General features: G+C 32.3%; 1 protein-coding gene across 1 annotated transcript in view; it reads right to left on the bottom strand.

The window, feature by feature from the left end:
- Positions 1 to 22,788, bottom strand: part of LOC127708335 (GATA zinc finger domain-containing protein 14-like) — a 37,184-nt gene extending 14,396 nt beyond the window's left edge. Inside the window, exons 1-6 of the mRNA XM_052213187.1 lie at positions 22,773 to 22,788; positions 17,666 to 17,761; positions 17,177 to 17,249; positions 13,991 to 14,179; positions 11,191 to 11,379; positions 7,445 to 7,708 (exon numbers count right to left, since the gene is read on the bottom strand). Coding sequence (XP_052069147.1) covers positions 7,445 to 7,708; positions 11,191 to 11,379; positions 13,991 to 14,179; positions 17,177 to 17,249; positions 17,666 to 17,761; positions 22,773 to 22,788 — 827 coding nt within the window. The remainder of the gene's footprint in view (positions 1 to 7,444; positions 7,709 to 11,190; positions 11,380 to 13,990; positions 14,180 to 17,176; positions 17,250 to 17,665; positions 17,762 to 22,772) is intronic.
- Between the last annotated feature and the right edge of the window lie 1,563 nt (positions 22,789 to 24,351).

A 24,351-nucleotide genomic window follows, 5' to 3' on the forward strand; every position in this document is an offset into this window, starting at 1 on the left:
AAATACTGAACTCCGAGGAAAATTCAATCGGAAAGTCCCTAATCACATGGCAAATTCAAATGACAAAACACATCAAACGAATGGACAACAACTGTCAATTCGCACATAAAGAGCAATGTCACAGTGTAAATGGTAAATTACAAACTAATTTCTAACTTTAAGATATTTTCGAAAGGGAGATTTATCTAAATGTCGCGATGAATTTTGATACTAGCGGACACCTTACACAATTGATTATAAGGGCTCATAAATTATCTATTGAGCAGGGTTGTTAGAAAAAGATGGACAAATATGAAAGAATTTGTTTATTTGTAATATCAATTGAATGAAATTCATTTTCTAATAATATGACTAGAATTCGACCAACAACTAAAATTGTGTACTAGTTCAGTGAAAATGGACGTCACACTAAACTCCAAAACATATAAATGAATTAAAATTTAAAAAGCATACAAGACTAACAAAGGCCAGAGGCTCCTGACTTGGGACAGGCGCAAAAATGTGGCGGGGTTAAACATGTTTTGTGCGATCTCAACCCTCCCCCTATACCTCCAGCCAATGTAGTATAAAGAAACACATAGCAATACGCACAGTAAAACTCAGTTTAAAAGAATTCCGAGTCCGATGTCAGAATAGGTAACAAAAGAAACTAAGCAAAATGACAATGATACATAAATGAACAAAGGACTACTAGCAGTTACTGACATGCCAGCTCCAGACCTGAATTAAACTGATTGAAAGATTATGTCTTCATTATATGAAAATCAAGTACAATCCCTCCCGTTAGGGGTTTAGTATCATACCATCATAAAATATATGAGAAGAACATAACCCGTATCATGCCAACAACTGGTTTCAGAATAAATGTGTTTATTTCCGATGCAAAGACCCTATGAATGAATCAATATTTATACCAAAATATGCAATCCTTAATGACTTGATAACAGTATCGTAACTATATCCTTTCCATATAAGTCTGTTTAAAGGTTTGGTTAGCTTTTGAGGTGAATGCCGACATTTTTGTGCTTTGTAAAGAGTATCACCATAAAATATTGGATGTGAAATACCTGAACGTATAAGATGTCTGCATGTTGATTTATATTTACGATTGATGTCCTTGTACCGATGATAAAATTTGGTAAATGTTTTGACTAGTTTGTGATATCGAAAACCCTGGTGTAATAATTTTTCAGTAATACAGATATTTTTTTCGTTGAAATCAAATACGTTGTTACATACAAGAGCGAATCGAACAAGTTGAGATATATAAACAACATAAGATGACGACAAGGGAACGTCACCATTAAAAAATGGATAATTAACAATAGGAAATAAAAAATCATCTCTTTTATCATGAATTTTGGTATTAAGCTTCCCGTTAAAGATAAAGATATCAAGATCCAGGAAAGGGCAGCGTTCATTGTTAGTATTAGCTTTATTTAAAGTCAGTTCGGCAGGATAAACCTCTTTAGTGTACATACTGAAATCATCATTATTGAGAGCCAATTCAATATATCATCTAAATATCTAAAAGTGTTATTAAATTTTTGAATCAGATGTTGTTTCGCTGATTTTAGTCATAAATTGTAACTCATAACAATACAGAAACAGGTCCGCAATAAGTGGTGCACAGTTAGTCCCCATGGGAATTCCGATAATCTGACGAAATACGGAATCTCCATAGCGAACAAAAATGTTATCTAGTAAAAATTCAAGGGCAGTTATAGTATCATCGCATGTCCAATTCACATAGTTCTTTTGTTTGTTGTTATTGAAAAATGACCTAAAAGAGTTTGAACATATATATTCGCATTCGACTTTTTAAATGCCCATTTATATAATTAATCAGGTGTGTGAATTTTTTCTTAATAAGATTATGAGGCAACGTGGTATATAGGGTAGAAAAATCAAAACTTTGAACAGATCCGAAATCACCAATATAAGCTGTACATGTAGGTTGAAAAAAAATACTTCATTTTCAGTTCAAAATATTGATTAAATAAATTTATATTATAAGTTAAAAAAAAATGATTATCTGATTACTATCCGCAGAAAATATAAACGACAAAACCATTTAATTTTTCACAAATTTAAGTAGATTTTATCACACAAATATACTAAGATTTAAACAAATGCAAATATCATGAATATGTAATGTACCGGTGACATGCAGCTGTTTCCATTCTTGTCGTATAGTCGTTGATGGATAGCTGTATCATTGGCAATCCTACCACATCTCCTTATTTTGGTGTTGTCTAAATTGTTCGAAGTATCAGATAACAGTCATTAATTCATAAAATATTTACTTTGTAAATATTTCCTCTACGAAACTGATAGGTGAACTGAATAGGTGAGTTCTAAGAGATATTGAATCATTTATTCGGATATGTGATACACTTATTTTGCAGAAAAGGGAAAGAATGAATTTACAAAGTATGTGAAGGTATAATACGCTCCATGCATTATTTTGAGTCAAGAATGAGTACACATATCTCTACAACAAATAAGTGGCACTTTACATGTCCGTAGGTCATTTTCAAGTCCTGAGCTATTTTTAGACTTACTAAAACTTTCTCTTATAGACTGTGTAATATTTTTGAAATAACTCTATGCTATAGTTTTACTTATTGTTATTGCTCATTCTATTACGCACTTTTAATTATGTTGTTACTCATACTTAAAACAGGGTGTAGATATTCACCCCCCTTCACCCCCCCCCCCCCCCCCCCCCCTTAACAAATATAATCATTTATACGTCCCTGTTCCTAATCAGGAAACTCGTGCGTTATTAATCATGTTAATAGGAGGGCAATTGTTGCCCCATGTTTAATGCATTCACAACTTGTCTAGACGCTAGAGGTGGGCACTATAGAGCTTGGCACATTTTCTATTGTTGAGGCTAAAATGAATTAGTCCCAGATATACGGTTATATCAGGTCACGGGGAATGAAGTTTTTTTCTGAATTCAGCGATATACCTTTTGTGAGGATTTAATGAGGACTTACTTACACGATATTCCCCAAACATAATCGTATTACCACGCTTCATCTCTTTATAGGTTCCACCTTTTCCCGCTGTAAATGCACTTTTTGCACCAGTGACATTTATTACAACTTTCTCAGGGATTTGAAAGAAAATTAATTAAAATCGACAAAGTACGGAACGAACGATAGATATATCGGGTTTGGTTTTCTACTTCAGTGATTTATCTCACAAAGAGGCGGGTATACTTTAAAATTTAAAAGGCATTGATACCAGTTTGATTTTGTTCAATTGGAGCGTGGCTAACTTGTTTGACGAAGCTTTACCATATCTTAAATTGACTTAAATGACCGCAAGGGCATCTTTTTGAATAGTATTCGAATTATTTAAAATGGTTTGAATAACATTAAAAAAGTTTTACAGTTTTGTCAATTTTATCTAATATTCAGTAATCGTTTTTTTTTCTAAATAGGGTTAATACCTATTTGGCCGATCAATATCAATTGGAGTTACTAGTGCCTCTATCAAGGAAATTATGATTGGATTATCGTATCAAATGAGAGATATACACTCTGTATGCTGGCGCTTCTGGAATGTTGCTTCATAGAAATGGAAATTTCACAATGGAAAAGCTTAAATCTTCTTTTTTGTCGTAAAGTTTTGTCCTCATCCGACCCTCATTGTCAATTTCTAGTATAGTAGTTTAAAGATAAGAGGTAAGATATGCGATAGACTTAACTGTATCTGTTGTATGCTGTATTTCAAGTTTGATGGAATAAATGCGTTCAACGTAGTAACCAAACTTTGAATTATTTAGTAAGAGGATATCATCTATATAGCGGAAAGTGAAGTTAAAGGATGATGCTACCTTCTTTTCATTCTTCTTAAGAAGCTTCTGTTTAAAGTCTGGTTCATGTGAGTATATATATTATGACTTAGTTTCTAAGTACAGGATTTAGTTTAAAGAGTAAAAATGTGGATATAGTCAAGCAGCTAAGTCCAATTTTTCATCAGAATTCTGCAAAATGTGGTAAAAGCATCAAACTTGGTATATAAGCTCCTAGCACCATTCTAAGCAAAATAAGATATGGAGCCAACTTGAAAAAAATCAACTTCCGGTTTTTTCCAAGATGGCGGACAAAATTGCAAAAATTCTAAACTAAATATCAAAGAAACCGTACACAAGGTGGTAAAACAATGAAACTTTGTATATTATCTCTTTAGACCCTTCTTAACAAATAGAGATATGAAACCAATATGAAAAACTATCAACTTCCGTTTTTTTCCAAGATGGCGGCCGAAATAACAAAAAAGTTAAAACAAGTCAAAAGGAAGTTGCAATATATACCAAAAAATTATATCAGATAAGTACAATTGAAAGTAATATATATACAGTAGCTGTTATATGCAATAATACGTTCATTCATCTTGTTTGTGTCGGTAAACCCTATACTCGCTGCAGTCCATCAGGCACAATCTCCACCACACTTTCCTAAAGGTGTATTCGGAAGGGCGGATTTGAAACCCTTGCATTGTCCTCGACAACCTTTCTTGCATCCACAGCGAACAAGCTCCTGTAGTGAAGGGGTTGCATCTGCCAATATTGTTCAGAACGGGTTCTTCTTACATGCCGTTGTCTTGCTTTTTCCAATCATACAAGTCTGGGGATGGAAGAACAGGCTGTAAAAGCAAACACTGTATCCAAATCAATCCAGCTTGGTACACAGACCGTTTGGCATGTTGGAAAAGTGCCTCTCGTTTTGGTGGAACAGACTCGATTGATCTACCTTTATGTACAAAGAGCACTTTTCTAGCTTCATTTACACTGTTTGATTCACTTATCCGATGGTACAAAAGAACAACATATCGCTCCAGCAATGGTAGAATTGAATCACGGCATATTGTCCTTGGTTGTTCTGCCATCTGTCTAAAAGCAGCTGATATATCGGGGAAAGTATTTCATGTATCCCATGCTGTTTCTTTCCTCGTCCTGCAAATGAAGATACAATGTCGTAACCTGTAAAGGCGTGGAATATTGGTAAAAGCCTATATTTGAGGAAACCCAAAGATTGTGCAATATCATGAATAGGAATGTAACGGAAATGTTTCCCGGTTGCAACTGTTATCCATATCTCATCAGCTTCTGTGTCCATAAATACAGATATAGCGATCACAGTTACGTCTGTATCCACAGTTTTAATGCTGATCTTTTTAAAACCATCCCTAAATGCATCTGCAACGTGAAGCATAACTTTCGTAACAGTTTCTTCGTGTTTGCACGGTTTTATTTTTGACTTCTCTATGTGTGCCTGGTTTGAAATCACATTCTCTCTAACTGTACAGATAACTTTCTTTTCAGTATTTGCTGCTTCTGCCAACCTTTTTCGATAGAAACTGAAACAGCTCCCTTTTATTCTCATCAACCCATAGAAAGCCATGCCAGTTCTTAGGGATATTTGTTTGAGCTTGAACTCGCCTTCAAATTCCCTTCCCTCTTTTTTCTCTGGTTGCACTTTTGAGGCTGTGTTCTACATATGTGTCCCATACTACATCAACGCGTCCAACATCGCTATTTCGGTTTACTATGTAGCGAAGAACACTTTTACCGCATAATTATGAAATGATATGCTGCACCAGGCTTGAGCATATTGACTACTGCTGCACCGTCAATTATTGTTGCATTCACTTGAGGGTTAACTATTGTTTTAGATATTAACGGCTCGAGACATTTTCTTGATAGATCTGACTTATCACACTGACGTATGGTCCCATTTTGACTCATGCTGGCGGATTCTTCTGGTTACGGCGAAGATAAACTCTTCATGTTGTTTGGAGGTCTTCATATGGAGATGGCCATTTTAAAAAACTATTGGCGATAGGCTGGAAGCGTCAGGTTGGACCAATGCTATTTCTTTTATGCGGTAAAAGTGTTTGTTCCCTACATAATAACCGAAATAGCGATGTTGGACGCGTTGATGTAGTATGGGACACATATGTAGAAAACAGCCTCAAAAGTGCAACCAGAGAAATTAGAGGGAAGGGAATTCGAAGGCAAGTTAAAGCTCAAACAAATATCCCTAAGAACTGGCATGGCTTTCTACGGGTTGATGAGATTTCAAATCAGGCACACATAGACAAGTCAAAACTGCAACCGTGCAAACACGAAGAAGCAGATACGATAGTTATGATTCACGTTGCAGATGCAGTCAGGGATGGTTTTAAAAAGATCAGCATTAAAACTGTGGATACAGACGTAATTGTGATCGCTATATCTGTATTTAAGGACACAGAAGCTGATGAGATATGGATAGCATTTGGAACCGGGAAACATTTCCGTTACATTCCTATTCATGATATTGCACAATCTTTTGGTCCTCTTGAATCCATGCTTTTACCAATATTCCACGCCTTTACAGGTTGTGACACTGTATCTTCATTTGCAGGACGAGGAAAGAAAACAGCATGGGATACATGGAATACTTTCCCCGAGGTATCAGCTGCTTTTAGACAGATGACAGACTAACCAAGTACAATATGCCGTGATTGAATTCTACCATTGCTGGAGCGATATGTTGTTCTTTTGTACCATCGGACAAGTGAATCCAATAGTGTAAATGAAGCTAGAAAAGTACTAGTACTATTTGCACATAAAGGTAGATCAATCGAGTCTGTACCACCAACACGGGAGGCACTTTACCAACATGCCGAACGTTCTGTGTACCAAGCTGGATTGATTTAGATACAGTGTTTGCTTTTACAGCCTGTTCATCCATCACCAGACTTGTATGGTTGGAAGAAGCAAGACAACTGCATGTAAGAACCCGTTCTGGACAATATTGACAGAGGCAACCTCTTCACTACAGGTACTTGTTCACTGTGGATGCAAGAAAGGTTGTCGAGGACAATGCAAGGGTTTCAAATCCGCCCTTCCGAATACAGCTTTAGGCAAGTGTGTTGGAGATTGTGCCTGATGGACTACAGAGTATAGGGTTCACCGACACAAACAAGATGAATGAACGTGTTATTGCATATACCAGCTACTGTATATATATTACTTTCAATTGTACTCATCTGATATATTTGTTTTGTAAATAGTGCAACGTCCTATTGACTTGTTTTAATTTTTTTGTTATTTCGGCCGCCATCTTGGAAAAAACCGGAAGTTGATAGTTTTTCATATTGGTTTCATATCTTTATTTGTTAAAAAGGGTCTAAAAAGATAATATAATTATATAAAGTTTCATTGTTTTACCACCATGTGTACGGTTTCTTTAATATTTAGATTAGAATTTTTGTAATTTTGTCCGCCATCTTGGAAAAACCGGAAGTTGATTTTTTTTAGGTTGGCTCCATATCTTATTTTGCTTAGAATGGTATTAGGAGCTTATACACCAAGTTTCATGCTTTTACCACATTGTGCAGGGTTTTTCTGATATTTCCAGGACTAATAGCAAATACTTACTTGAGACTTCTGGATGTATTAGAATACTCATAATCATCTTCTTTATGACTTAAGTTAATCCAGTCTTTTGTTTCCGCTTTTGTAGTTTCTTTTTGTTTGTGTTCTTCAGTAGAATCAAACGATCGACTGGTTGAGGAAACCATTGCTACTTTATTTTGTTCTTCTCCACTCGATATACTATCACTTTCAAACGTTGGGTTGATGTTGCATACAATATGATGACCTTTATCTGATGATTTGTTTTCTGCATTGCTATTTTCTTTGCTGTTTGAAAAAAAAAATCCCTTTGAAATCGTAGCTTTCTTCCTTCAGTAATAAAACATTTGGAATTTGATCTTACAAAACTAAAATTACTCGTCGATTTCTAGATGCATTTCAGTTTTTGTTCTCACAAATATTTATCTTAAACGTTTGTTTTCTATACTGAACTAAGGCGAACGATTGTACAAATATTCTTATCTCGAAAATAGATTTACCTTTTTCTCTGCCATACGGCCTACCATTGAATGCTATGGGTGAGGCACACAAACCATCAGAATTTTAACACTACGTCATATTGCCACTTTGCGTGATTTTGAAGATGGCCGGGGTCAACATTTGTCTAATATTATTTATGTTCATCGTCAAATAAACTACTTTATATGTATTCAAAAAGTTATTCTAACGAAAAAGGAAAAGAAACAAAATACCTATTCTGTAATATTTTTAACGTTCGCTTTTGGCAAGCGTGAGCACCTGTTACCTTGGTAAATGAATAATTATGTGTTCTTGCTTTTGAAGTTAACCTGTTATTGATATAAAATATATAGGGAGTCATTAAATTCGTCTGTTGATTATAGATTGGAAATTATTCCGTTTTTGAAGGATTCGTACCGCAAAAACGAATTCGATGGTCCTCTGGTAATTTGTTATCACTAAAATGGAATTTATGCTACAATAACATGAATAGCACGAATAAACATGATTGTGTCTGTTTTAATCTAAAATGCCGACATTTCCTCTTTTTATTCAAAATACTGAACCATCACCAAAATTCAGAAGTTTTGATATCTCAGGATTGCTTTTACAATAAAAAAAAGTCCACCGCAGCAATCAGAACTAGTGAAATTTGTACTTTATAATGACACGTATATGCAGGTATCTTAAATCAGTACATTTTGTAACTCAAGGTGGATTGTAATTATGCTTCTTTATTGTGGTGACCTTCATATATATGTAACAGATATAAGTCTGGTTTTTGTAAAATGAACGAAAAATTCGTCATATTCAAAAGTGCCTGTCAATTTAGTCATGTCTTTAATTTACACTTTGATTCAAACATTTTATATAATGCTTGAAAAATTGCAAGATATTTTACAAAATCGACGAAATTATTTCACTTAGTTAAATATCAAAACCTTAGACATTCCGTGTATCAAAATGAGCTGAGTTATTCATCATTTACACAATCTCTTAACTTGCTGAAATAGACAAGAGTTTGCTACCTATTACACATGTATAATTAACGAAATCCTCATTATTGAGAAAAATGAAATCGGAGGAATATTTATATATACCTTTGCCTTAGACTCCATTTGTACTTATAAAACTAGTTATTTAAAGAAATCTGTAATATCATCACACAATATAAAAATAGATTCTGGCCTGATAAGATTACATTTTTTCATTTCATTTAAAAAAAAAAATGCCTTTTTGAAAAGCTACTTGTATGAGTTTCGTCTTAAATCACAGGTATTACCTGCTTGTTGTGTTTTTTACACAAACATGACATTGAGAACATGTAAACAATTTGAATTTCAGTTTCTTAAACATGAATATTTGTGCGAAGCAGTGAAAATGATTGGAAGTTAATGCAGAATTCTGCAATGTTATAGATTAAGATTAAAAACAATACAGGTGCTGGAAGTTGCAAAATAATTTGCTTTGAGAATTAATTTATAAAATTTTGAACGTTGATGTTTTGATGACAATCAGTTTATCCTTTGAAACTGCTAAACACATATGGTGCCGATGCATTTTTGATAGAAAAGATATTTTTTAAGGGTACTCTATGATTCAGGAATTTTCGAAATAGTATGAATGAAGAACACCCCTTGCTGAATTTTGCACAGAAAATGTTGCTCGTCACAGAGAGTTTCCTCCAAATCTCTCGCTATTTCTACACCAAAAGCCAACACTCATTTCTCTCTATTTCAATTTTGTTCTCTAATTAACAGGGCAGCAGGAAAAAAATTCTACCTATTATCTTGGATGCAAAAACTAGGTGGCGCCAGTCATCTTTAATTACTTTCTTTTAACCTATACTGACATAGACTGAAATAAAATCGGACAACCTTTACATTAGTCGATTACTATACACCCCTACTGCTTACGTTCAAATTTTGGGATTAAAGATATAATTGTTTACCATTTAAAATGACTTTCTTTACAGGTACCCCCATTTGCAGAAAATGTTACTTTTTCAAGATTTGGGGACATTGACTAGCAAATGTTTACTGTTTGGCTGTGTTTAAAACGAGGTGTTCGATTATTTAGGTTCGACTTAGACCTATCAAAGACTCGAAGCTGATGATTTATATACTGTGTCTAATTTATACGTTTTGTCACGAATATATGAAAACAGTTGCATGAGCGAAACAAAATATTATGAAATAGACTACAAAAATGATGAAATTAGGATTTTATCATTGCTGTCATGTGTTTAATATGAACCGTGTACAGAATATTCAATTCGGCGGTACTTAGAAGAAAAATGTATAGCCTTTGATTTTTCACCTAATTTTAATATTTAAGGGGCATTTTGGCAACATTTTAGCAATTAAAAATACAAAAATTTCGCTAAACGGCAGCAAAAATATGGCCCCCTATTTTAGATATGCAAAAAATACATGCAATGTTATCAAAGATGAGGTGAAATGATTAAAGACAGAGTCCTTGACGGATTTCTCGTTCTTACAGTGGGTAAATTAATCCTACCCTTTAAACAGAAGAATAAAAAAACAGTAAAAATTTTATATAGACTTTAGGTTCATGTAAACTGTATCAGAAGATAGTTGCTGATCACTACCCTGTAACTTATCAATTTACCTATCCCATTTCTAAAATATCTTGAAAAATACAGTGATGCGCCAGAAATTGATATTTCCCTTTAGGTTAAAATGAAGTAATTGTTTACATAGGCGACAATAAAAGCCTTTTTTTGGTCGTACGTTTTTACTATAAAAGATCCGTTGATAAACATGTCAAATTCTGATTATCAACACCTTAAGGTGTGAATAAAACTGCTAAACACATATGGTGCTGCAGCTTTTTTGATAGAAAAATGGCATTTGTTAAGGGTACTACAATGTATATGGTTCCGAAATTTTCCAAAAAGTATGAATAAAGAACACCCTTTGCTGAGTTTTGCACAGAAAATGTTTCTCGTCACAGAGAGTTTCCTCCAGATTTCTCGCTATTTCTATATCAAAAGCCAACTCTCATTTCTCACTACCTCAATTTTTTTTTCTAATTAACAGGGCAGGAAAATAAATTTACCTCTACCTATTATCTTGGATGTAAAATCTAGGTGGCGCCAGTCATCTTTAAATACATTTTTTAACCTGATGCTCTCAGCATGAATAGAATTTTGGATTTAAAAAAAAAAAAACACCGTCTGCTGAAACACACTTGTTGTCACTGTATATTGACGAATTAAACGATAAAACTGAAAAATTAAAGTATGTGTCTGATCTGTTATCACTCACTTCAGATTTTTTGTTGTATCAAAATGCTCAGAATTTTCGACTTTTTTATGACGACTGTCTCCGGATTTATCATAAATTCCTTCCTGTGCTTCTGCATACGTATCTTCCTGGTTGTGATTAGCTTCATTATTTGTTTTGGTATTGTGACTGCTTTCGCCAAGTGTTGCTCCGAGATGAGTTGATGCAGTTCTTAAACAGTAGAAATTCAACCAAGTTAAATAATTATGTTTCTTTATGGTGGCGACCTTCATATATATGTAACAGATATACGTCAGGTTTTTGTAGAATGAATGAAAAAAAAAATATCATATTCAAAAGTGCCTGTCAATTTTGTCATGTCATTAATTTACACTTTGGATCAGACATTTTATAAAATGCTTGAAAAATTTCAAGATATTTTACAAAATCGCCGAAATTATTTCATTTAATTAAATATCAAAAGCTTAGACATTCCGAGTATCAAAATGAGCTGAGTTGTTCATCATTCACACAATCACTAAACTTGCTGAAAAAGATAATAATTTGCTACCTATAACAAATGTATAACTAACGAAATCCTCATTATTGAGAAAAACGAATTCGGAGGAATAATAATAAATACTTTTGCCTCAACCTCCCGTTGTACTTATAATGTATAAACTAGTTATTTAACAAAAAATCTGTAATATCATCACACAATATAAAAATAGATTCTGGCCTTATAAGACTACATTTTTTTCATTTCATTTTGAAAATAAAATATGCCTTTTTGAAAAGCTACTTGTATGAGTTTCGTCTTAAATCAAGGTATTACCTGCTTGTTGTGTTTTTTACACAAACATGCCATTGAGAACATGTAAACAATCTGAATTTCAGTTTCTTAAACATGAATATTTGTGTGAAGCAGTGAAAAAGATTGGAAGTTAATGTTGAATTCTGCAATATTACAAATTAAGATAAAAACAATACCTTTTGCCGGAAGTTGCAAAATGATTTGCCTCGAGAATTACTTTATAAAATTTTGAACGTTGATGTTTTGATGACAATCAGTTTATCCCTTGAAACTGCTAAACACATATGGTGACGCAGTTTTTTTGATAGAAAAATAATTTTTTTTTAAAAGAAATTCCATGGTTCCAGAATTTTCGAAATAGTATGAATGAAGAACACCCCTTGCTGAATTTTGCACAGAAAATGTTGCTCTTCACAGAGAGTTTCCTCCAAATCTCTCGCTATTTCTACACCAAAAGCCAACACTCATTTCTCTCTATTTCAATTTTGTTTTCTAATTAACAGGGCAGCAGGGAAAAAAAATCTACCTATTATCTTGGATGCAAAAACTAGGTGGCGCCAGTCATCTTTAATTACTTTCTTTTAACCTATACTGACATAGACTGAAATAAAATCGGACAACCTTTACATTAGTCGATTACTATACACCCCTACTGCTTACGTTCAAATTTTGGGATTAAAGATATAATTGTTTACCATTTTAAATGACTTTCTTTACAGGTACCCCCATTTGCAGAAAACGTTACTTTTTCAAGACTTGGGGATATTGACTAGCAAATTTTTACTGTTTGGCTGTGTTTAAAACGAGGTGTTCGGTTATTTAGGTTCGACTTAGACATATCAAAGACTCGGCGCTGATGATTGAATTACTGTGTCTAATTTATACGTTTTGTCACGAATATATGAAAACAGTTGCATGAGCGAAACAAAATATTATGAAATAGACTACAAAAATGATGAAATTAGGATTTTATCATTGCTGTTATGTGTTTAATATGAACCGTGTACAGAATATTCAATTCGGCGGTACTTGGAAGAAAAATGTATAGCCTTTGATTTTTCACCTAATTTTAATATTTAAGGGGCATTTTGGCAACATTTTAGCAATTAAAAATACAAAAATTTCGCTAAACGGCAGCAAAAATATGACCCCCTATTTTAGATATGCAAAAATACATGCAATGTTTTCAAAGATGAGGTGAAATGATTAAAGACAGAGTCCTTGACGGATTTCTCGTTCTTACAGTGGGTAAATTAATCCTACCCTTTAAACAGAAGAATAAAAAACAGTAAAAATTGTATATAGACTTTAGGTTCATGTAAACTGTATCACAAGATAGTTGCTGATCACTACCCTGTAACTTATCAATTTACCTATCCCATTTCTAAAATATCTTGAAAAATACAGTGATGCGCCAGAAATTGTTATTTCCCTTTTAAATTAGGTTAAAATGAAGTAATTGTTTACATAGGCGACAATACAAGCCTTTTTTTGGTCGTACGTTTTTACAATAAAAGATCCGTTGATAAAAATATCAAATTCTGATTATCAACCCCTTTGCGTGTGAATAAAACTGCTAAACACATATGGTGCTGCAGCTTTTTTGATAGAAAAATGGCATTTTTTAAGGGTACTATATGGTTCCGAAATTTTCCAAAAAATTGAAAAAAGAACACCCCTTGCTGAATTTTGCACAGAAAATGTTTCTCGTCATAGAGAGTTTCCTCCAGATTTCTCGCTATTTCTACACCAAAAGCCAACTCTCATTTCTCACTACTTCAATTTTGTTTTCTATTTAACAGGTCAGCAAAATAAATTTACCTCTACCTATTATCTTGGATGTAAAAACTAGGTGGCGCCAGTCATCTTTAAATACTTCCTATTAACCTGATGCTCTCAGCATGAATATAACTTTGGATTTTAGAAAAAAAAAAAACACCGTCTGCTGAAACACACTTGTTGTCACTGTATATTGACGAATTAAACGATAAAACTGAAAAATTAAAGTATGTGTCTGTTATCACTCACTTCAGATTTTTTGTTGTATCAAAATGCTCAGAATTTTCGACTTTTTTATGACGACTGTCTCCGGATTTATCATAAATTCCTTCCTGTGCTTCTGCATACGTATCTTCCTGGTTGTGATTAGCTTCATTATTTGTTTTGGTATTGAGATTGCTTTCTACAAGTGTTGCTCCGAGATGAGTTGATGCAGTTCTTAAACAATAGAAATTCAATCAAGTTAAATAATTATGTTTCTTTATGGTGGCGACCTTCATATATATGTAACAGATATACGTCAGGTTTTTGTAGAATGAATGAAACACAAAATTATCATATTCAAAAGTGCCTGTAAATTTAGTCGTGTCATTAATTTACACTTTGGATAAGACATTTTATAAAATGCTTGAAAAATTTCAAGACATTTTACAAAATCGCCGAAATTATTTCATTTAGTTAAATATCAAAACCTTAGACATTCCGAGTATCAAAACGAGCTGAGTTATTCACTGTTCACACAATCACTAAACTTGCTGAAATAGACAAATTGTTTTCATTGGCACTAACATCGATTTTGTCATCAACAAATTAAAAAATAACTAAATTTGTATTCTTTTCGAATGGTTTTGTTGGGATGTATATATATACATCCACGTTTATTTTCTATTTGGAAATTGTTTTATCTATACATAACATCATACATATTTATTATAAGGTTAAATCCTATCTATCCTACTGCCTGTCGTTACTTTTATTTTAACATTGCACAAGCCATGTCTTCTTTGACTGTTCATGGCGTTAAAACATTAAATCCCTGCCTGGGATGTGTTTTAATTGAATGTAGTCTCTGATAGATATAAGAAGATGTGGTATGAGTGCCAATGAGACAACTCTCCATCCAAGTCACAATTTGTAAAAGTAAACCATTATAGGTCAAAGTACGGCCTTCAACACGGAACCTTGGCTCACACCGAACAGCAAGCTATAAAGGGCCCCAAAAATGACTAGTGCAAAACCATTCAAACAGGAAAACCAACGGTCTAATCTATATAAAAAACGAGAAACGAGAAACACTTATGAACCACATTAACAAACGACAACCACTGAACATGAGGTTCCTGCAAACAAATGCATCGGGTTTGAACGTTTTAATAGGCGCCAACCTTCACCCTAACCTGAAACAATAGTGTAATATCACAACATAGAAAGACACACTATAAAGTATCAATTGCAATGGCCTAACTCAATCAAAAGACATATTAAAAGAAACAAGTGAACATGCACTGAACGAATACATTTGATCTATGACACAATGTAAATACAAAATTAATAAAACATGGGGGTTAGATGTAAAACAATATAAGAAAGACAACATTAACCTTGGACAAAATGCCGCCAAATAAAATAGCGTACACAGGTAAATAAAAATGATTTTTTTGTAAGGTATACATGGAGTACGGAAATATTTTTTACAAAATAAATAATTTTGTTGTTCATAGTACGAGAACAGAAATGAAAATTTATCGTCATACTTAACACTTATCAAAGGTGGTAAATATTAAAAGAAGTGAGACGAGATATAACGCTAAATAAGTAAACATTAAATAACAATAATACATTACAAATTGTATCAACAGGTCAAATAACACGAAAGTACGATTTGAGAGTACTCGCAGTTACTGAAAGCTAGTTAAAAGCCAAAAACAATTAATAATATAAAAATCATTAACACGAAAGGTTACAATACAGTTGCCAGAAGTTGCAAAATAATTTGGTTCGAGATTTTATTTATGAAATTTTGAACGTTGATGTTTTGATGACAATCAGTTTATCCTTTGAATCCTTAAAAAACTTTGCGAATTATTGGCATAAAAGTACAAGATTCACGCTGGAAAAAAGTGTTTTCTGATTGAGGTTATTTCAAGTTTTTTTTTTTATGTTATCATGAAATCAAATTCATGTATGTTTGTTCCCTTTGAAAAGAAATGAATGGTGGCTTATAGTTTCGTTCAGCTTTGCCCAGTGTAATGTCATCATGATTGTGTTTCTGCATACTTGAAAAATGTAGGCAAAGTATTAGTGTTCTTAATTTCTAATGATATGCAAGCAGATTATTTTACATAGTTATATACATTGCACAATCAAGCAAGATTTTGTGTCAATTAGGTACGTTTAATCGTTGTTGCTATGTTTTGAAGTATTTCAAATGAGTCCGAAGAGCATTTCAGTACATACCTTTTATAAGGAACGCCAAAATACCAAAAATATTAAGCAAATGTATAATGATATACTTGAATACGTGAGAATCTACATGACCTTAAGGGAATAGCCAATTGTTGTATTGTTCGTGTATTTCATAGTGAGATTGTTGCACTAATTATGGCAATGCGTATTTGTGCTGGTGGGCTGTCGTATCCGAAATATATGAGAATATACTCCTCAAGCATGGGAAAATTGTAAAGATCTCTACACCGCACATTTTTGTTTGTACTCCATGCTCGCATTCCGTCTACAATGTTAAGGTTATTTATTCCTGGGATAGAACATCCTAAATATTTTTTACTACTTCACAGTTTTGTAAACAATTAATTGATAATTATGACCATATCAATGATAATTCATGTCAACAAAGAAGTAGATGCAATGCAGATGAATGGATTTTAGAAGGTTAATCAATGATCGCGGAAAAAATACGATGTGTTACAAATAGCATATGCTTTAAAACATTGCAAGACTTGTAAAATTAAGTTGGTATCGATATAGACATATAGCAGAATAATTTGAGATCTGCAACAAATCATATCGTTATTTTCGAAAACAAACCCATTTTATATTGTATTTCTTGGAAAGTTTATGGAAATGTAAACTGATTTTGTTTCCATCTTGGAATGATAATTCTAAGGTTAATGAACCCAGCAAATTCTGTATCTTTACTCGAAGTAATATGATAAAAAAATGTTAAAACCGCGCATATATAGTCAGTTTGAATGTCCGTCACTGTTGCCGATGCTGGTACATAAAAAAATAAATTATTCAATTAATTAATGACTTATCCAACTATTACCTTTATTTTTTTTGACATGGCAATTGCACACAAACTAGTACATATATATCAACCTGTACAGGATGCAACTAATGTACATTACATCATATGAATGCATGTCGAATTTATTAATTATAATAGAATTTTTCATAATTTAAAACCGTTCTTACTTTCTCTTCCAATAAACAGTGAAGCTTATAATGATCAGGAAAACTCCACTAATGGTGAAAACAACGGCAACAACTGGAAGTACAAACAAGCCATATTGTAAATCTTTAGAAAGAAAAAGAAGTAGAAGAGACTAAAATAAAACAATCTTTAAAAAAAAAACTGAAAAAAAAACATTTTGCAAACATTAAAATTTTAAAAATTTGTTTTTAGATCTTCAGCTTTTATCGATAGTTTTTCATCAAGATTTTAAGAACTTCTTTATCATGCTAAGACATTACTGATATACAGCAAATGTGAATCTGAATTTTGAAAGATAAGAGATATTTAAGAATCCAACATGGATGACACCTGAAATACAAACATGGTATTTGAGAAAGACCAATAATAAAAATTGATATTTTTTCAAGTCAACAATAATCTTCATTTTGCTCTTAGGAAGACAGACACTATTTTAAAGTTTTTATCTAAAAAAAAAACCAACTAAATACCTTGATTTCTCCCAAATTTAGAGTTATTGGAATTGGAATGGCTGGTTGATTCAGCAACTTTGTCAAAGTAAAAAGCATAAAAGGTATGAATTACATCTATTTGTCAATTACATGCACAAAATATAAGCAAATACTATATTAATCATTACTGCTAGCTACCTACATGTATTGTACCGAGCACATTTGACATACTTTTCAAAAACATGTATAATAGTTATTTGGTTTGTTTTCAAGCCAGTGGTCATCCTGTAGCTGGTTTAGATGTGCCGGCTTGTTTTAGCATTACAATTACCACAATCTTAGAAACGGTGAGAGGGGCTGTTTATGCATCTGTTGTAAATGTGCCAAAGCGTTTTACATAAATCATTACTAGTTAACACATTTTAAACTGAAACGGTCATTTTGATCTGAACAGATCTTAAAAGAATTAACAAAATATTATGAATAAATTTCAGTCTTTCTGTATATTGTCAGACTTATCTGTAGAGGAAGGGTCAGTAATGTTCGGACAATTCACTTGCAGTCAATTAAGATATGTTTAGTCTATGTTTAGACTGTTCGGTTATTGTTATTGAATTACCTGTACAAAACATCAACACACTGCATCGTCAGAATAACTAATAGACAGTACTGGATTGACTGCTACTTAATATTCTGAATTGAATTTGCAGCAACAAAAAACGGAAAACAGGTATTTAATCAGATTTATCGTTTTTAGGTTCAGAATATTCAGATGTTCTTAAGATAAAAAAGATTGATTCGTTTACCAGTGCATGTGTTAAAAATGTGAATTCGACAGGCGGAACATGTCCATTGTCATCTGTGACATATACGTTGAATTACAGATTATAAACTGCAAGAATTAGTTCAATATACTTAGTAGTTGGTACGTTAAAACGATATGTTTTTCAACAGACCATCACAATTTCTATTTTCTATAGTATCTATGCCTCCTCTGTTTTTTGATTAGTTTGATTATTCAATCGAGTATGTAGCAGTCTTCATACAGGCGTTTTTCTAGGAAAACCAACAGAAGTTGGCGTTTTCCATTAACTGCACTTTCAGCTACAGCTAGCTATATCGATAAAACCTTTTCGCTGAATAATCAAAAGTATGTTGACTGCATATATGCTAATGAATTTGTATTTAAGAATATTTTTACAAATACCATTAATTCTGTCGCATATTTTGACTTCCATATGAACTTTACAACAAAGTTGATGAAATATTTTTTTACTGTGAACTTTTAATTTTTGTGTAGCAACATTCAAGAAGAGTCTTCATGAGAGATATATATATAATTTTCTAGTTGATACAATATTCCAGGGCTTTCGTTCCTTTCATGATTTCTGTGACATATGTAATGCTACAAAATGTATATACTGGAAGAACACACACGAAAAATATCTTAAACTGTTATGTTATTTTAGAAATGCAATCAATTCAATTGTTACCGTTTTTTTTTGCTCCGATTACTTCTAAGTTAGTGGTGTGAGAAGAAGAAATTGGTCTTAAATAACAACTGTTTTAATCAGATTTTGAGAATGTTGAGTGTTTATGTAGATGCTGCATGTTATAATCCGACTCTGAATGTAAAGCAGGGTATATTCACATTCATAAAGTCCAGAAAATACCTGCTTTTACTACTTGAGGTTAGCCAGAATCAAGGTACAACAAATCAACCTATATAAGTAAAATTATTGCGCTTGTTGAACTACATTTTACTGAATATAAATCAATATAAATACATTCCTTTTGTGCAATCATAAGTATTTAGGTAGTGTTTTGTGAAATAGTTTTCATCTATTCATTCTTAAATCTTTATCGTCAACGGAGTTCTCATTTTTTTTAGAATAACGGTTTTGACTGCTCTATTCCTGTCTTCCTTTACAATATAAATTGAAGGCACCGACGCATCAATAATTTTCATACTCTTTCAGTTGATACATTTGTTTTGGCAAATTAATCTCCTTTGTTCACCCAAAGTAAAGGTAATTATTTCTTTTAATCTTACCAATATTGACGAATGTTGATGCAGATTCTGAGTAAATCGTACCATATATGGAATTACTGGTATTACACGTATAGAAACCGCTATCAGAGATGTTTGCTTTTTTAATGAAAAATGTTGCGGTATCAAATACGGTTTCAACGCTGCTATTGTCTTTACTCCATGAGAAGTAAGGTGGTGGGCTACCATAACCTGAACAGTTAAGACGAATCGAATCTCCCTCATAGTATATCGATTGTGTTGGTCTCATTGATATTGTTGGAACTCTGACTCTAACTTTAATAAAAAAAAAAGACATATCTGAAAATTAACAATCATTCAGCATATCATGACAAAAACAAAAATAGGAAAAATACCGAACTCCAAGAAAAATTCAAACCGGAAAGTCCTTTATCGAATGGCAAACTCAAAAGCGCAAACACATCAACGAATGAAAAACAAAAATCATATTTCTGATATACCATGAAGGCATTACAAAATGGATAACTGTAAAATTAAATTAAATATTCTCATTTCTCAATAACAATTAAATGTATGGAACATTCTTGAAGTCATTTTCGTTCTTTTTTTGTTCACTGAAGATGATCAACCTCTGTGTCATACACAAAGTTTGGTATCGTCTGGTCAAGTACCAGACATTACATCATGTATGATTTGAGTATGAAAAACACTTGTAATTGTAAACGCATGACGCGTGTTTTGATTCATAAGAATTATTGTGGCGCTAACGTCAACACTGTTGTTAGGCCAAATCAAATATGAAGTTGAAAACAATATAAGCAAAAAATCCAGAAATTGCTTGCCAAATACGGCAAATTATCTTTGCATTGGGTAGAACACACTTAATGTTTCGAGTAATACACATTTTATAAAGTTTTTAAAAGTTTATTTACACAAACTAAACGTTTCAATAATCTTCCATTTATAACAAAAGTGATGAATCCTGCGCTTGTAACACCCCCAGGGACAAAACATCCAACACAATAGACACAGTTGTAGAAACTAACCAAATATACCAAGTCTATGATTTTGTACGACAGACGCCCTCATGGAATTATTTGGCGGCGTTTGAATCAAAACTATACAAATGCCAAATCAAATGCGAAGTTCAGTAGAGGTGAAAACAAGAAGTGTCTAAAAGTTTTGTCCAATATTGATTACGTTATCCTGTCGGAAATAGAAAAACAATATTGTTTCGTATAATTCAACATTGTATAAAAAATAATAAAAAAAAAAAAAAAAACAAACATAAATAACAATAAGTGCTGCATGACTCCTTTTCTGATAATTGCCTGGTAACAAAACGTTCATATCCAGTAGAATCGACTCAGAAGTTGTAAAAACTGATCAACAATACTTCTATCAAAAACCATAGCTTGTAACGCTTGAAAAAAAAAGTTGAAAGGTCAAGTCAAATACAAAGATGAATAGCTTTGAAAACAGAAACGTCCCAGCAGTTTTGCCAATTACGGCAATGTACAGCTACACATTTTTTTTTATGTTTCGAATTATACAGAGTGTCATAAAGAATAAATGTCCACTTTACCTAGAAGTTATAAATATAAGAAGATGTAATATGGTTGTCAATAAGGCAACTATCCACCATAAAGAAAAATGAAGTAGAGTAAGAAAATTAAGGTCACAGAATGGCCTTAAAATTAGCAAAAACCATGTCGAATAATAAACTATAATAATCTGACATGACCAAAAATCAAAACATTCAAATTAGAAAACCAGCAACCTGATCAACAAATTTCAACAGATCTATAACCGTTACATTAAAAGTCATGCACGTGTACTTTTCGCCTTCTTTATACGTATTCATTAAAAATAAACAACGTTTTCTTTTTTATGTGACTTCATAAAACAAATTTCCACAGAAGCTTCACTTATAAAAAAAAATCAATCCAGCCAACGAAAGCATGTGAATATCAATATGCATAAACCATCATGTAGGTATTTGATATACCACATAATCAAAAGGAAATCTTTCTTGAATATTAGAAAAAAACATTTATGTGATATTATCTTTAGTTTTTGCTTGCTTACATAATTGACAAATAATGGCTTAATCAATAAGTATTGTATGCTTAAATGTAATTTCCATATATTCTTTCTCTCGGTTTAACATGTTTTATTTACTTTATCTAAAAATCATGAAAATTGTTTCAAACTAATATTTTATAACATGTTTAAGAGAATTGTTTTTGACGCATGTTTAATGTAATAATTAACAGTAACAGTACTTGCTACCTTAGGCATTACTATTTTAGCGAATTATCAGCGGTCATCGATCCGTCACCGATAAGTTTGCATCAAACTCACGTCATCAATCGTCAGACATTTACTGATCGGACAGATCAGTCGAATCGGATGGATTGACATTTCTGACGGATTAAACTCTACTACGTCGTATGTTGAACTCATACAATTACGAAATCTTAGTTTTGTTTCATTTAATTAAAATGGCGTCACAGAGAAAACGTTCAAGTACAGAAGCTCGACATTTAAGAATTAATCATTCAGCAAAGTTTTCAGAAATAAAAGAGAAAAAAAAAATATGCAGATAAAACTAAATTTGAATATTATTAAAGATTGTGATTGTCGTTTATATATAGGTTATTTTTTTTTTTCAAACCCGATGAGTGCTAAAACGGTGTTTATTGCCACTTTTGTTTCAAAAATGCACTGCAAAAATGAAAGGAAAAGATTATTGTGTATTATTTTAAATGAATAAAAGAAATATGCAAGTTGGACACGAGAAAATAATGCAAACAAAATATAATATACTTTCCCTAAAAATCATCATATTTTTTGGGGACAACCCAATAAACATCATCATATCCAATGATGTTTTTTGTGTAATTAAGTCTTAATGAAATGATAAAAAAATTCACTCTTGTTCAACACAAAGAAGAGTTAAAATATCTTAATCCCTATATTATTCAAATTTGATCAAAAAGTAACTTATCCTATAGATATAAAAGTCATAGATAAAGTACTCAGAATATATCCCACTAAGCCCAATGTAATTTCCTTTGAAATATCAAAAGAACGGCATAGCGCATGGTGACCTGTGATGAAGATGAAATGTACCGACATCCTCCCACATTTTCCCAATAGACTAATTACTTATCATAATTATACTTGAATTATCGGAACTCATCTAATCGGCTGATAATTAATATGCGTTACCTATCTCAAATAAAAATATCCTAGGAGGCGAGAGCAATAAAAAGCGTCTGGTTTTTAAAGATGGTTTGATTGTAATCTATTTGTAAAAAAAATTGGTCGACAAATGAGAAGGTTGTGCTTATGTTGAAATAATGAAATACAGAATCATGGAAAAAGGTCTTAACAGATATGTCAAATTAAATTGTCATAGCACTTGCATCGATTGCACTCTTAAAATAAGTATGACTGACGAGAGGAGAAATTTCGTTTACTGGTGGTATACGTGGATAAGAGGTCGAACCGAGTCGAATTTTTCTGTGGCGATTTAACGAAAACATTTTTATCGAGATTCATTATTATAGTGATATCATATTTTATGTCAGAAATAACTTTGCACCGAAAGAAGAAATTATTTTTTTTTTAAAAAGATTACAGATTTTTAGAAGTGTTAAAGCTTTCTGTCGTTACAGAGCATTATATTATAAACCTTTTAAACATCAGCCACAATGTTGATTTTAAAAGGTTGAACTGCTTAAATATATTTACTTATAAAAGTTCCACGTCACTTGATCGTATTGAATGTTATTTGTTTTTAATCTCAAATTAGTGATAGTACTGTCATGTCAAATGTCTATGCCATTTATTGCAATAAAATATATTCTTACCGATTCTCAGCTTAAATTTTCAGTGATAGAGGGTATACAACAGAAAGTCAACTTGACATCATTTTTTTTTCGATATGCTTATATCTTACTTCTATGTATATAATGTATTTATTAATATATCAGTAACACATTTATCAACGAAATCTTTTAATATATCTTCTTTTCTATTTTGCCATATAGTTTATCTAATTAAAATCTTCACGTCGCGTATTAGTAATTAGAATTGAGTTATTCTTCAATCTTTTCAACATTTGGTGAAGACAAAATGTGTGGTGGACATACTGCAATACATTAAATACTTGGGAAATGGCTAAAAAATTGCCTTTTCACTTACCATTTTTCGCGCTTGTTTTGCAGTTCAATATCTGGTGGTATATTCTGATGGTCGATTTCATTTTTGAAGTAAACACTATGTATAGATTAAACGTTAATGGCCATGAGAAATGAAAATATAGGAGTTTTGTCCTTTGTTATTCATTGTTTATTTTCTCTTTCTTCTTACAATTGTGTTGGAGAGATAATACAGCGTATTATTGTACCATAGATACAGTTATATGATCCCTCCTTGAGTCTGTTCGTGCAGTTATCGATATACTTTATTTAATTTAGTTTAGTAATGTTTATGGTCTGGAATATTATATGCTTAACTTTAATTATTTTTTCATGAACCCAGTTGTGTGTTTTTTCGATTACAAAGATCTAGTAATCGTTGATTTCTCAACGTTCAGTTGCAAATATTTTATTCATATTCAGGACTAGAGACACCATGTAAACATCGGTCACGTTGACTTGCATTTTAAGCACGTGAGTACACCTTGTTTAATGAAAGGGATATA

Source organism: Mytilus californianus, unplaced genomic scaffold (assembly GCF_021869535.1).
Source record: "Mytilus californianus isolate M0D057914Y unplaced genomic scaffold, xbMytCali1.0.p SCAF_7, whole genome shotgun sequence".
In the NCBI taxonomy this organism is placed as follows: Eukaryota; Metazoa; Mollusca; class Bivalvia; order Mytilida; family Mytilidae; genus Mytilus; species Mytilus californianus.